Raw genomic sequence first — 15841 nt, forward strand, 5'->3', positions numbered from 1 at the left:
AAAGCTTTTCCTGTAAAAGTGGATATCTGTGCTGAGACTGTCTTTTCCAGGTTGTTATTTTCACTTGGTTTTTCTTCTGGTGAAGTTGTCATTCAACCCAGTTGGACAGCATCCATCCTCTCTTAATCAGAAAACATTATGCAAATTTCTGGAAAGTGCTTATCAAATTTTCTTCTGCGATATGATTGATGTTATGCCTTCTAATGTAAACATGAAAGCAGAAGACCTGACAGGTGTTTGCATATGTTTTTTGTTTGATAAAAGTGTAACTTCTTAATAATGCTAAATAAACGGAGAAGGCTCACACACGTTGGAAACACAAAATATACGAAACACCAATTTCCATATTGAAGAATGTCAAGAAAGCCACCTGGTTGGGAGATTCTACTCTCTCTGTGGTGAAATGGCCAAAAAAACCACAAGGCTTAGATTCCCCAGTCATCTTAATGCACATGCATTGAACTTTTTTTAAAAATCCTCACCTGAGGATGTATTTATTGATTTTAGACCAGTGGTTCTTAACCTTCCTAATGCCATGACCCTTTAATACAGTTCCTCATGTTGTGGTGACCCCCAACCATAAAATTATTTTCTTTGCTACTTCATAACTACAATTTTGCTACTGTTATGGGTCTTAATGTAAATATCTGATATGCAGGATGCATTTTCATTGTTACAAATTGAACATAATTAAAGCATAGTGATTAATCACAAAAACAATATGTAATTATATATGTGTTTTCCAATGGCCTTAGGCGACCCCTTTGAAAGGGTCGTTTGACCCCCAAAGGGGTCGCGACCCACAGGTTGAGAACTGCTGTTTTAGAGAGATGAAGGTAGAGAGAGAATCAATGTGTGAGAGAAACATCAATCAGTTGCCTCCCTTTCACACCTTCACTGGGGATGAAACCCATAACCTAGGTATGTGCCCTGACCAGGAATTGAACCAGAAACCTTTTGGTGCATGGGATGGTGCTCCAACCAACTAAGCCTCTTGGCCAGGGCTGGATTAAACATTTTTGAATTACTGTTCTATGTTTTTTTTTTTTCTGTTTTTTTTTTTTCTCCAAGGCCAAAGAATCCTATTGCTGATGTTTTTTTTGTCATCCCCATCTATACTTACTTAAAAGAGACCTCAACTGTCAAGAGAATCCAAGTCAAATGTCTATTTGCTAACGTATAAGGGCTTGACATATTTGAGTTGCAGACTTTAGACCAGTGGTCGGCAAACTGAGGCTTGGCAAACTGCAGCTCGTGAGCCACATGCGGTTCTTTGGCCCCTTGAGTGTGGCTCTTCCACAAAATACCGACTTCTGGGGCATGAAGTTTCAATCGCACTGTAAATGTGCACCTGCACATGGTATTTTATGGTATTTTGTGGAAGAGCCACACTCAAAGACACTCAAGGGGCCAAAGAGCCGCATGTGGCTCGCGAGCCGCAGTTTGCCAACCACGGCTCTAGACCAAGTGAAATATGACCTTTTGCTAGTTTTGACTAGGGGGGGTCACTGTAACACCCTTGAGACATTAATCAGTGGAGGGAAAACTTCATGTAGTGGGTAGCATATTTGGGTTGTGGTTCTACCAACCAATCTATTTCTCTAACTCTCTCCTACCCTCCTGAATACCTTGCCATTCTAGTGATTCCAATTAGCCAGAGAAAGACTCACTTTTATTTATACTAAAAACACTTCCAAAAGAGAATTGGGCCCCAATTCAGTCCTTTATACTGAGAGGGGGATAAACCAAACTGTAATTCAGATATTGGTTTTTCTGTTTAATCAGCAAGCAGAGGGTTTCTTTTCCAAGTTCTAAGACACAACTCCACTCTGTGCCCTTGGACAAGCCATTTAACCTTTCCACACCACCGTTTCTGTTTGTGAAATGGTGATTACAGTCCTCCCCAGTCATGTGTGGAGGCTCAATATGCAAAGTACCGTATGTTCCAGAAGGATTATGAGCTCATCTGTGGTCTGGGTGCTAGGCTCACTGTGACATGCACACGATTTACAGGCCGAGTGCTCTGTCAGGAAGGTGACTGTGTATGTCACCAAGCATGCAGCTAAGCAGAACTCTCAGTTTTAGAGGAGGCTACAGAGGCCCTAGAGCAGCCGTGGGCAAACTACAGCCCGCAGGCCCGATCCGGCCCGTTTGAAATGAATAAAACTAAAAAAAAAAAAGACCGTACCCTTTTATGTAATGATGTTTACTTTGGATTTATATTAGTTCACACAGACACTCCATCCATGCTTTTGTTCCGGCCCTCCGGTCCAGTTTAAGAACCCATTGTGGCCCTCGAGTCAAAAAGTTTGCCCACCCCTGCCCTAGAGCTTTAGGGGATTTTGGCAAAGGGAGTATGAACCTCATAGAGAAAGTGCACCAATGATTGGATCTCACTGACTTTTTTTTGCATCCAGATGCAATTTATTGAAAGAGGGAAATCTCAGAGTAGTGGAGTTGATTTAGTAAATGCAATCCTTTCAGCACTGAATCATATAATAATAGTATTTTTCCTACTAAAAATACATTTATAACATATTTTTGAGTTCTTTGGGATACATTTGTAGGGGTGGGAAGCCCCTGTCTATTTCAATGAAACCATAAATTTGCTTCATAAATATTTAATAACAAGCTTATGGCAGTTTCATATACTTTTTGGTAAGATTGAATGTCTTCTGTGACCAAAATTTATTTGAGGAAAGCTTACTTAGAGTTCATTACCAAATGGAGCAGAACTTTCCCTATTTCTTCCTTCATGGTCATCTCCTCATGGCTCTGCCTTTGAGCCAAGTCAGGGCCATGGCCAGGTACTTTACTGGGGGTTCTGATTAAAGGAAGGAGATGGGAAAACCCATTCTAAACCATAACTGGGATTAAGGACCATGGTAGTCAGGTATTTCTGTGCGATTTTTTGGTTTTGCTTTGTGTTTTGGGTTCACGACCTTGTCTGAGTCCATGGTCATGGCTATCACATGAATTGACTTACCTCTATATGCCACTCTTGCCAAACCACAAACACAAAACTGGAGTTACCAGTCTTCCAGCCTTCCAGACTCCCAGCTCTGGGTGTGTTGGCAATTTAGCATTTGAAAACAGAAAAGGGGAGACTAATCACAGGGCCTCTGTTCTCCTGTTTAACTGAGTCCTCTTTGCTATCCACACAAGAAATTGCTTAAAATGCTTAATAACGTGAAAAGCATTCTTAAAGAGGAATGGGGAATGATTCCAATAGGAAGCATTCTGGAAAAGTAAGCAAACAAACAAAAAACTTCATTGGTGAATAGAGAAGACTCCAACTATTTTGATGAATTCTAACCACATAGTTATTCTAAACTGAGAGGAAAAGAAAGAGGAGAATGTTCCCCTCCTACTGCACAAATCTATACAAAATCAGCTAGTTCACAGATCTTTACATTACCTAGAGAATCCTAGAGTAAGGTACATAAAGTAGCTTTCCTATGCTAGATGTGACTGGTAAACATTTTAAGTTCTTTTCATTCTAAGAGAAAGTCATGATTGTCTATGCATGTAGTCAGGGTCAGATGTGAAAATAAAATCCCCAACTTATTGTTATTTCTGCTCTATCTATCTACATGTGGAATGATAAACTTTGGTGTCTTTGGGGACAGGTGGAATGTGTATTGCTAGAGGGTGGGAAGGAAAATGGGGTGGTGATCTTTCAGAAGAGCCCTTGGAAAGTAAGTATGATGCTAATTCTAACTGCGGTGAGGTCTGATCTGAGGCATTTGGAAGAAGTGGGGAGTTAAACATGACTGCAACTCCTTTCCTGGCTATGCCCGGGATGCCAGGTTTTCCACAGAGTCCTGGTCTCATTGTCTTCCCCACTCTCTTTTTCTGTGTTGGGTGCCTTTTTTTTGAAAAACTAACACAAGATCATTCATGCAATGTGTCATTTTACTAACCGACTAATGTACTAACACCCTAACGACTCATCTTTGTTTTTTAGTTTTTTTAATTAACAATCGTTCTGTTCACAATTTTTAATTTCCTCTCTTCCCCCTTTTCCGCAAAGCACTCAGGCATCGGACACGCTATGGTAAACAAACTACATTGTCTGGTAGATATCATTCTTATTGTCTCTTTTTTTGGGTTTGCCGTGTGTTGCCCTCTTTTCCTCCCCCAACCCCTCTTTAATCCTCTTTAGACTTGTTTCTTCTCTTTTAAAATTTTTGTTGAATTAAATGCAAGTTTTTCCTTTCTCTTAAAAAAATAAATAAAGGAAGAGGATGTACCTGTCCTGCAAATGATACTTGGAAGAGTTTGGTTGGAATGGTTTCTCCAGTTAGTAATTTTTCCTCCCCCAAAAAAATTTTATAAGGAAAGTTTCTCCATTTAGCTAAATTTGTTTTGTTTTCTTATTTTGCAACTTTGAAGCCACAGACTAGTGACAACAAGATTTATGTTAAGGACTTTCCTAATCTCTGTGTCTTGCTATCCCTCACTCTTTCTCCTTTCTTTTACTATCCTCATTCCTTAACCCCTGCTTTCTCTCCCTAGTGTGTGGCCACGGCTGCCACGAGTGATCTGGGGAGGAAATTGCTCTGCTTCCTGTGTTCTTCTTTTCCCTTCTTTCACCTTACTCCCCACCATGGCCCAAGGGATCTCCACCAATTATGTTCTCTGTCCACACTCTGCATGGCATGCTTCTGTCTCGTGAGCTTCCCCATTGGCATCAGAATTTGTCCCATCATTTTCCTCCTCATTACTAACAACCTATCAAATTATCCACCAAGTACACCTTCTTCTTTGTCTCTCCTTTTTTTTGTCTCCACTTTTTTATTTTACTCTCATCCTTCATATATTTTGGGGTTGGGTTTGGACTTTTTCTTTTCTTTTTTTTTTTTAGTGAGGGAGGTGGTAGGCAGGGGAAAGATGACCCTTTAGTTTTGAGTGTTTTTTTTTTTTTTTTCACATCCATCTTGTGTTTCCGTTGGTGCAGTGCATGTGATGGTGAAGTGGATTCTGATTCTTTCCTTTAGTTCTCCTCACCCTTTCCCTCTTCCATCCCCTTTTTCTTCTGCCTTCTCTCTTGGCTCCAGATAATTTTTGCATGAGTGTGTCAGTGTATGGCGTGTGCACGCTCTGAGGTCCTGTCTCTTCTCTCTGCCCTCTGCTCCTTTCATGGATGTTGGGTGTATGGGTGCTCTTTCTTCCCTATGGGCATTATTATTATTGTTTTGGTTATTATGCATCATCATTCATGTATTTTTGTTAGAGTTGCTTCTTTGGTTGGGTCATTTCTTCTCTTGGTGGTGGTGATGGCAGCGGAGGGAGGGCAGGGGTTGGCATCCTGGGGATGTCCATGGCATGTACTAGTATCATCCATGACACATCACCATCGAGACCTTTCTTCTTCCCTCCCAGGATGCATGTTTGTCAGTGTGGTATGAGTTCAAAAAGAAACAAATAAAAGAGAAAAGAAAAAGAAAAGAAAAAAGGAAAATAATCATCAATAACCAAAGACCAACCCCCTAACAAACCCATCGTCAAATGTCTCCTATGCTGTTTTTCACTACCACCATAATTAACAATCATTAAAAATTAAAACATCATTTTAACAATGAACTGAGACAAGTGGCGTCGTCTGAGGACAGTTCCATTTTCTAGCCTGGCTGAGTAAAGAGTGCAATGAGTAGAGCAAATTGCTCAGCTTGGCAGTTCCGACACACTCTCCTAGGAGTCTGCAGGGGAATGCTGCAGGCGTGGGCCACAGGGAAGGCAGACCAGAAAATGGAACTTGGCTGCACATCCCAAAATAAAACCAAATTAGAAAGAATACCTCACCAAAATCTTAATGAAAGTGAAGCCACTGGTGGGGGAAGCCATCGGATTTTGATAGGACTATAAGGTCATTGTTGGGATTTTGTTTTTGCCCCTATGTCCCTCCACCAGGTGACAATCTCTGTGGATGGCATCCTTACCACGACAGGCTACACTCAAGAGGACTACACCATGCTGGGCTCTGATGACTTCTTCTATGTGGGAGGAAGCCCAAGTACCGCTGACTTGCCAGGCTCACCCGTCAGCAACAACTTCATGGGCTGCCTTAAAGAGGTAAAGTTCAAACACTCTTTTTAATGCACTGACTGTTCAGTGACTGGCTCTGTAGGTGGTAGCAGAAGAGACCTTGGACTTGAAGTACAGCCCTTGGTTTTGGTCAGAGCTTAAGTTGTTTGCATGACCTTGGGTTCACCACTAAAGTTCTCTGTGTTGTTTTGACATTTAACTAATGGGGGACCTTTTTTCTCAGGTAGCTGTGCTTTATAAATAAAATAAAATAACACAGGTGAAAGGACTTTGAAATCATTAGGAACTAGTTTACTAATGAAATCATTAGTAAAGTTTGATTTTGTACTTTTGACGTGGCACATAGGGAAAGCTCTAAGAGTGGCCAATTTGTGGTTGTGTGTCTTGTCTAAAACATTTGTATTATTTTACCTTGTCCAAACTTGGTGTTCCTAAGAGTCTCATTATTTGAGATGAAAGAAAATTCACAGAATGTAACATTAAGGTCCAGACGGCTTGCTTTTCCTTTTTTTTTCTTTCCCTGGACGTTACCATTACTCATTTATGCTATTGTAGCTGATGTGTTGAGACCTCTGTCTGAGAGCAAAGGAACATCAGTCAAATGTATGTTCAATCACTAAGGTCAATTGTTGAGGCAAAAAAGAATCAGACTTGATTTGGTAGAATTCTTTCAGAACACTGTGTCCTCAGAGCAGTCTACTGTACATTTTTGTTTAATCTAAGCTAAGCTTTATTGCCTAAGATATCTATATCATTTCCCTGGGAAAAGTTTTTGCAAAGCTAACAGTGTGCTTTCTTATAGATGAAGATCGCTATGACAGGTTACGACCCTCCTCTCAGGACACAGGTTTTATGCGTGTTATGGCTATTTGATATTTGTTGAATATCAGTCATACATGAGATGGCATTGCTCATGTACTCATCCACACCACTCAACTCTGAGCCAGGTACTGACAAGAGTTCTGCCTGTCATGCCTTATATAAAATAGGCACATAACAAGTATTTATTGAATTGATACATTTATCAGATACTCATTTGGTGCCCTTTTTGTGCTGTAACTAGTCTTTTTACAAGCCACAGTCTCTGTACTCAAAGCCTTTATAATCTATGAAGGGAGATGAGATTGGTAAATTAACAGTTATAGTTCAAAACACTGTCTGTTCAGCGCCACCTACTAAATGTTTTAGCTGAGTAGAGGAAACAGATAAGTTTTAGGTGGGAATCTAAAAATTGATGTTTGAGCTGGGCATTGCTGCAATAAATGATGTTTGGCTTGAAAGGAAGGGGTAGGAAGGAGAAACTGGACAAAGGAGGAAAACATCCAATTACAGCTCTGTATTGTTCTTGGTCTGAAGGATAAATTATGGAAGGGAACCCAAAGAGTGTTTCGTCTTTCTGTTGTATGTTACCTAGACTTCTGTTAACTGCAGGGACTCTACTGGTCATTCCTGATGGATTGTAGTAGACAGAATACTCCTTCCATGAGATTTACTCCCATTTGGATAGAATGAAGGTATAAACTACTCAGTGTCTAATGAACTCGGAAAGGCTCTTAAACACTGTTAATCACACTATATTGGAATTGCACTCTCATCAGAAATAGATAGGAACATTCTGTTACCACATATGTGGCACAGGAATGAATGAGGCATTAATTGCAGTGGAGAACTCATCCATTTTTGTAGGGAAACAGCCCTGAGCAGGAATTTCTCCTGGACAGCATCTAGGGGTGGTCTCTAACACCAGTCTTTCTGATTGTATTGAAACGGCTCTCAAGCACATATTTTGAGACAAAGGAGAAATTTTCCAAATTTTTCCATCAGAAAGGGTCCAACGTTTTGAAACAACACTCATAAGAACTTGAAAGTTTCTTTAATGATTTTATGCATGCAGAATCTAAGGAAAACAAAATCTCCCTTCTCTCTCTCACTGCCTAGGTCGAGAGCAGACAGCTTTAAAAGTCACTTCAAACCTTAAAATTAAAGACAGCTCTGAAAAAGTGTCATTAACAGTAATTAGCAATCAAAGTATACACATACCTTAGCTAGAAATATAATTCTACACTTAAATCCAGATCAAGTCAGAAAAAGTCCAAAATATTGGGGGAAATGGTAGGCACAAGAGAACTTTATTAATTTTTGTTCCATCTCTCTGTTACATGTTGAGTATTATAGTCTTTCTAAGGGACTTGAGCGGCTTTCTTATTTACCTCAGAGTTTTAAAAAGATACCTTTGAGTATACTGTAGTCCTGGAACATTCTTTCTCTGCATTTAATCATTACAATTCACTTTTCTGTGGGCAGGTCTGGTAAATTCTTCTCTTGTTCTTGGTATTTCTCTTTGGCAACTTAGTAACAGCCAAAGCTTCCAGCTACACTAAGACTTTGCTCCTTGATAAATCCCATTTACCCACATTAGCCATCTGCCTTTAAAATAGTTTCCAGTTACTTCACAATTTTTTCTTCTCTCCCCTATCTCCGTATTCCTTTTTACTAGTATGTCTTCTCTTGCCATTTGTGGCTCTGAGTTGCCTTAGGCTGAGGTAGATGTTTTTGTATGTCATTTTCTTCAAAATAGGGACATTGTAAAGGGACTTTGGGATTTTTGATACAAATCATGGTTACTTTGCATGCGGTACAAAATAGGTTTTATCTTTGGAACTGCAGTGTCTTCCCATCTGAATGTTTCATTCTGGTTACACTGCGACTGCACCTGTGTGAACACCACCTCTGTTGATACCACTGTAGAAACCACAATAGAGAGGGTCCAACTTGTCATCAAACTGTTCTGGTTCTCCACACAGCCTGGCTATCAATATAGGACTTGTATCCAGTTAAATGTCACAAAATCAGTATGTCATTCCTCTTTGTGTTTTCACAGGTCTGTTTTATTTTTGTTCTTGTTGTGTTCCCAGATCCTTGTGGGCTCTCAATAAATACAGGGGTGGGAAATAGTAGGTTAATAATAATAACAATAATTCATAAATAATACAAGAATAAACTCTGTACTCATGTACTCACAGCTGTAAACCTACATTAACTGACTGAAAAGAGACATTCTCTGGTGCAATGGGGCTGCTGAGTAGAAGGACATAACATATCTTGGGGTTCAGGAAACTCTGTGGAGGAAACAATGCCCAAGGGGAGGCTTAAAGATGAGTAGAAGTGAACAGGGAAGAATGGAGGGAGCGGTGGCTCAGGATGAATGGGCAGCATGAGCAAAGGCCTGAAAACAGGACCCATCATGGTGTCTGGGTGAGAAACATACAGCTTGCTAATTTCAGGGCACATGTAGCTATCAAGTAAGAATGGGCCAGGCCGTAGAGAGCTTGATGTTATGCTATACCCTCGAGCTTTATTTTCTAGGTAATGGGGAGCCACTGGGAATCTTAGTAGAATGACAACTTCAGATAGGCATCTTGCCCATGAGGCTGTAATTCCTTGACAACTGATGCTCATCCATCTATTCCTTTCTCCTGATGTATGTTTTTGTCCTATGAGGTTGAAGAGCAGGGTTGAAAGGGTGGTCCATTGGCTTTAGTATTGCGGAGGGAAAGTGGCTCTGAATCTTAAAATGTCTATAGAAAAGTGCTTCCTTCTGACTCTCATTTCAGTTTCCAAGGACCCTCCCTGTCAAGACATACAGTTCTTCTTTCCTCTGTCCTTGGTATTACTGAGCTATTGTTGGATAAAGCACAGTGCAGTGAAGGAAAGCCGAATCAAGACCAAGTTGCAGGAATTTCCAGCTCCAGGGAGCTGACTCAAGCCCATCACAGTATCCTCCTATGTTGGGATTTTCTGTGTTGTTTGATTTGGGTCTTCCTACACCATCCCCCTTTCATCTCAATATGTTACTTCTCCCCTGTTATGTTGGTTCTTCATTTTCCTATAGAGAAGCTCATGAGCCGCTGAGACCTCTGGGACAGACATGTCTGTTTCACCTCTCTTTTCTCAGAGCATCTCTGATGGAGAGGAAGGAAAAACACAGGAACTGGAGACTGGAACACATATTTAAAGGAAAAAGGATTGGGTAGAACATCATTGTGCCCATTACATTCCACATCCCTTTGTGATTATTAGCCATTTAAACGCAAACGGAATTTTATAGCCAGAGATAGTCTCTGAACAGATGATTAATGGTTTAATCTGTAATAACTTTACATTTTATAGAACCCTGTTAGGAGTCCACATCTGGTGAGCCAAGCTATTTAAGGCTGTGTTAATTCTGTTAATTGCTATACTTTTGTTGGAATTGTTGGCACCTGCGGGCTTTGGGATAATGTGGCTTTTTGTTGCTTTTTTATTTTTTAATATACTCAGTTTATTTTACCCTCACTGTCTTTTTCTGCTCTCTTTTATGCTATAAGTTCATTTATTTTTATTTTTTATTTTTGTGTGTGTGCGTGTGTTCTCCTCTTGCTTCTTCACTTTTTTGCTTCTGATACTTTTTCCCTCCCTACTCTTATTTTCCCAACCTATTTGTTTCCCAAACATTTGTTTTGGTGTCCTTCCTGGTTTCTCAGGTGGTGGAAAATATCTCTTTTTATAATCAGATAAATTTAGGTATGGCATTGGTCCTAAAGATTTTCTTTTTCCCATTATTGAGACTACTGTGGGGCCCCACGGCGAGCAAAATTCAAGTAAGCATTTCAGAGTCAGCATGGAAGATAAAAGACATTTGGCTTAAGAAGCACAAGTCCAGGGTTTGACTCTGGCCTAGACATATTTGTTATCAGCTGTAAGACTAACAGAAAATCACTTGACTGCTCTTCACTTCAGTTTTTTAATCAGATAATAATACCTACTTTGGCATTTTTATGTCAGGAGCAAATGGGATAAAAAAGAGGAGGTGCTTTATAAACTGTAAAGCATTGTGCAAATGCTATTGATATAATTTGTGTTGCTAGGTTATTGATCAGATCTAGCCAAGGAACCACTTAGTACTCTTTGTAGTTTCTGCAATTGAAAACTGCAGAAATTAGGAGATTCCAATGTAGTTAAAAAAAGAGCTACTGACTTGAACCTGGCTGCCACCTTCATTTCTGATGCTAATTGGTAAAACATCCGACCCCTTTGGGGTATCCATAACCTGATCTGTAAAATGAGGGCAGTGATCACTGAAACAATAAATGCACATGCCTGCAGAGAACTTCTAGGGCAGGAAAAACAAGTTGCTGCTTATTAAATTCTGTATTGCAAGGTAGAGTTTATTTTCCTGCTATTAGGAAGACATGCAGAAAAACAATGTGTGGGCTTGGAGGGAAAGTGCCTCGAGAGAATGAAAGAACCAATCAATACAAGTAGGAGACCAAGAGGGACAAAATTCCAACAAAGTAGAAGGAAGTGGCAATGTGAATTAGAGGCTGGGAAATAGAAGGAGGTGGCAGAGGAAGAAAAGAAAGGAGAGAACCTGTGTCTCAGGAGCTGCTTCCTGGGTCGACCATAGACACTGTCATTTTTGTGGGTTAAAAAAGAAAGGTCAAATATTGGCAATATGACATGATTCGATTTAGAATGAAATTTTCATGAAGAAGATAAATTGGATCTCTGGGAAAAAGGTTACCTTCTGGATTACAAGGAACTGAAATGGGCAGGAGAGAGAGTGGCACTCTGTCACAGAGGAAAAGAAAAGAACCCTGAGCTACTGGGGTTGTGTGATGGACGGGAGGCTTATTTCACAGACAGGCGCGGTGTGAGTGCTTAGCCCAGGGGGACTATAAGAAAGTGGTATGTACCTAAAGAATAGATCAGGGGGACTAAAGCCTCCAGGATATTTATTACTATGACAAACAGAAAGATGGTTTTCAGTTAATGCTACAATACAAATGCCAAAGAATGGCTGCTGTTCATTATAATTGATAGGCTGTTGATAGAGAAGTAGACGTATGAATGCACTTTTTCTTTAGAGACCTGGTCTTCATCTCCCCTTTTCTGGATAAATTTCTTGATTTTTATTTCCCTGGTCCTCCAAAAAAATAGTGCAATGGGACTGACTCCCCTTCCGGCTTCCATGGCGAGCATGTGAGCACTGAATCAATTAGGGACTTCCATTTACCTGGCCATGGTTATTTTGCACATAGGTGGGCACCTCAACCAATTGGGATCAGTGGCATACAAGCTCAGAACTTTTTTGCTGATGTGTTGTAGGGAGGCAGTTTTCCTTCCTTTCGGCTAGAACTTGGGTGGTATATAACTGGGCTTTGGAGTACCTTCTTACTACCACATAGAGACCAAAAATGAAGCCAGAATGGAATAACAGAGCCAAAAGATGGATAGAAATTAGATCCTAGTGAGATTTTTAAAGCCCTGGATGAAACATTCTTCAAATTAGACTACCCCTGGCTTTCTAGCAATGATTAAATAAATCATTTATTTTATCCAAACTAGATGAGTTGAATTTTCTGTCATTTGCAACATAGAGCCCTAAATCATGTAAAAGAATTCCTTCTTGACAAGAAAATAGGTCCTTGAATAGGTAGACAAAGATAGGACATTTAATATTAGAAGACACCTAATTGCTCTGCATTAATTCAAGTTTCTTGACTTGGATGAATGACATCACAGGATAAAGAAAGAATTTACAAATAAAATTTTAAAATTATGTTGGTGTTATTTTTAGAAATGGTAGAGAATAGAGAAAGTTCCTAAATATCAAAGATTGAAAAAAGTATAGATAATGCAAGCTATGGGTTTATAAGCTTCATTGGAATCTGGGAAATATTTTGGAGTACGTTGTTATCAGACAAAAGTTAGCTGACGTATTGATAGCTTACAACATGTTTAGAGCTGAGGTATAATAAAGATAAAGAGGATCATAAGTCTAACATAAAAATTGTTGACTGGTGGATCTAGGCATGTATGAGCCCATAGAAAAGAGTGATTAATAGAACTACAGCTATTCATTGAGAACACTAAAAATAAGCCACATTATTTCAGCCAAATTCACATATTCCTTCAATAGTATTACTAATAATTCAGAAAAGTACTATAGATCTAGCATAGCTAAATATCAGCAAGGTTTTTGGCAATACATTTTGTGATATCCTTATCAACAAGATGGAGAAGAAGAGATTGGATATAAGAGTTGTTCAGTAAAGGAGTAACTGTTTAAATATACCAGTGAGTCCTTCTGAATGGGTCTACATTGACCTGTATGATCAGGTGGAGGTCACAATGCTTCATCTTATTCAACATTTATATTAGGGACTTGAAGGAAGATAAGAGAGCATGGCCATCAACTCTGTGAATGGCAGGGAGTTGGGAATGATAGAAATATGTGTTTACATGATCTGAGGTTCAATTAATGGAGGTATGATCTATAAAACAAAGGTGATGTTAGTTTTATAGAATCATTTATTGACTACGAGAACAGCCTCTGAAGCCTAGCTCTACTCTCATTTGCTGTGGAAGGCTGGGCAAGTTGCTTAACCTTTCTGTGCCTCACTTTGCTTATTTATTTCATGAGAAGAATAATGATACCTACTTCATAGAGTTATGAATATTAACTGAGATAATAAGTGTAAAACCTTTAGAATGCAGCTTGCTATGTAGAAAATACTTGGTAAATTGTATTTATTATCATCATCATCATCACTGTGTGCTGATGTGGTTACTGGAGGTGTTTTTATTCCATTGTGTATGATAAGCTTTTAAAAGTTAGCTGATATATTGATAGATTACAACATGTTTAGAGTTGAGGTATAACAAAGATAAAGAGGATCATGAGTCTAATATAAAATTGTTGACTGGTGGATCCAAGGATGTTTAACCTGAGGAAGAAAAGATGCCTGAGCCCAGGGGTTGAGACTTGTCTTCATACATTAATGACTGTCCTCTGGAAGTGGGATTAAATGTGGTTCACGTCTTTAAGAAGAACTAAAGCAAACACGTGGAAGTGCAATACTTACTACCAGAAGACATTTCAATGAGAGCTATCCAAAGCTACCTTCAAAGTAATGCATTCTCTGTTATTCAAGGCACCTATGCAGAGTCTGGGCAACCACCTTGTTGAGGTTGTTGAGGAGATTATATCATCAAATGAGTAGATAGTCTTTATTTTCTAGTTTTCTATAGCTCTACAGTGAATTAGCCTTCTGAAAAGAAATAATGAAACTGATTGATAAGGCCAAGTTCATTGTGTTGAAGACTTCCCTGATTAATCTCCAAACCAGTTAACTATGCAAGTCCCATTGAGACTCATAGAGTTGCCCTTGTGGTAGGATTTGAGTTTCCCAGTCACTGCCATCACCTATTACTCATTTACAATTATTTCTCTTTCCCCAGACCTTCACTGGCATCATCTCCAAAACCATTCTAACTACAGCAATTATAAACATAATAGCAGCAATGAAGACCAACAATTATTGAGCACTTAACAATGTAAGTGCATGAAAAGTGTATATGTACATGGTGCTAAGTGCTTCATTCCTATCCCCTAATTTAATTCCCACAACAAATTTATGAATTTTTAAAGAGAGTGAGTGTCATGCCCAAGGTCACACAGTTAGCAAGAATTGGAGTTGAGATGTAAATACTGTTGCCATCTCCACCTACTGAATCAAAAGACTTGGTAAAGGTGAAAAGAAAGTAAGCACCTCAGAAAAATGTTGGTGAGACTGTGGTCAAACCCACCCTAGAAAATGGTCTCTCACTGTCATTGGAGTCTCCACTTTATAGGAGAGGCAGTTAATTCAGGCAAAAATGTCCTGCTGGGAGATTGGATCCAATGACCTATTTCTTTCACCTTTTCATTGATTGTTCTGAGAGGAAGTTAGTTTTTGCTTGATTTCCCACTTTGGGCAAATTGATACTGCTCCACCTGTTAATGGAAGAATGATTTTCATTATGGAACCTGAGTGGGAAGTACCTTCTCTTGGTATAAATTCCAAGTAGTGGCATGCCTTTGTCTCAAGTTGCACAGCACAGGTGTACTTTTGTTCCACCCCAATATTTTCTGTGAAGTTGGAGCTATTTGCCTCAAATATCACCAGAAAGCCAGAAAGAGGAGGCTTATTATGAATTGTCAGTCTGATTCTTGGAGTCAGTTAATTAGGTTTGCAATTTTTTTCCCTCTTCAGGATAAATTCAGTGGAACACATTGCTTTCTAAAAATGTCACTTATTTACAGCAAATGTAATCTACCACAACATTCCCACTGAGACAAAATCTCTTGTGTCTTCAAATATCTCAAAGGAGACCCCAAAAAGGAGCCCTTGTGCACATATACCTACAGGGATAAAGTAATCATTGAGCTAATTAATTAGCTAATGTATTTTGAAATTGCTTTGCAAATGCAGAAATGACTGTTCCATTAGTGTTCTGAGGCTATTGTAACCTGATGCTCTGTTCCCCATGTGGACAGTGTGCCACAGCTAGTTTCTGCATAGATGTCAAGAGAGATATAAGGACCAATTTTTCACTTCACAAATCAGTGAAGATGTAGCATAGGGCACCAACATTGCACGCCAATAATCAACCAAGGAAATTCTCCTTCTTCCCTGTCCCTCATCTTCTCCCTCACCAGCAAAGATGGGCAGATGGTCTATCTCATGCATCATGGATAAAATGGAAACTATTTAGCTTATGCCTGTTAAATTCCTCTCCCTCCACTTTTAGGTTTACCCTCAAATATACGAATTGCTACTTTCTTTTACCCTGTCTTATGGGATGAGCTCTCCTCCTCCTCTTGGAGTGTAACTGCTCTCCTCTTTAGACCCTTTGAGGTTTAGCCCCTTTAAGGAGTCTTTTTCTTTTCAGATCTTCTCTTCACCCCTTTTCTATTCCCTCAACTAGA

General features: G+C 39.5%; 1 protein-coding gene across 4 annotated transcripts in view; it reads left to right on the forward strand.

The window, feature by feature from the left end:
• NRXN3 (neurexin 3) overlaps nucleotides 1-15841 on the forward strand; it is a 1487454-nt gene that overhangs the window by 350589 nt on the left and 1121024 nt on the right. For all 4 annotated transcript variants that reach the window (XM_036314379.1, XM_036314362.1, XM_036314372.1 and 1 more), the window contains one exon: nucleotides 5914-6075. In XM_036314379.1, coding sequence (XP_036170272.1) covers nucleotides 5914-6075 — 162 coding nt within the window. The remainder of the gene's footprint in view (nucleotides 1-5913; nucleotides 6076-15841) is intronic.

Source organism: Myotis myotis, unplaced genomic scaffold (genome assembly GCF_014108235.1).
Source record: "Myotis myotis isolate mMyoMyo1 unplaced genomic scaffold, mMyoMyo1.p scaffold_m19_p_1, whole genome shotgun sequence".
In the NCBI taxonomy this organism is placed as follows: domain Eukaryota; kingdom Metazoa; phylum Chordata; class Mammalia; order Chiroptera; family Vespertilionidae; genus Myotis; species Myotis myotis.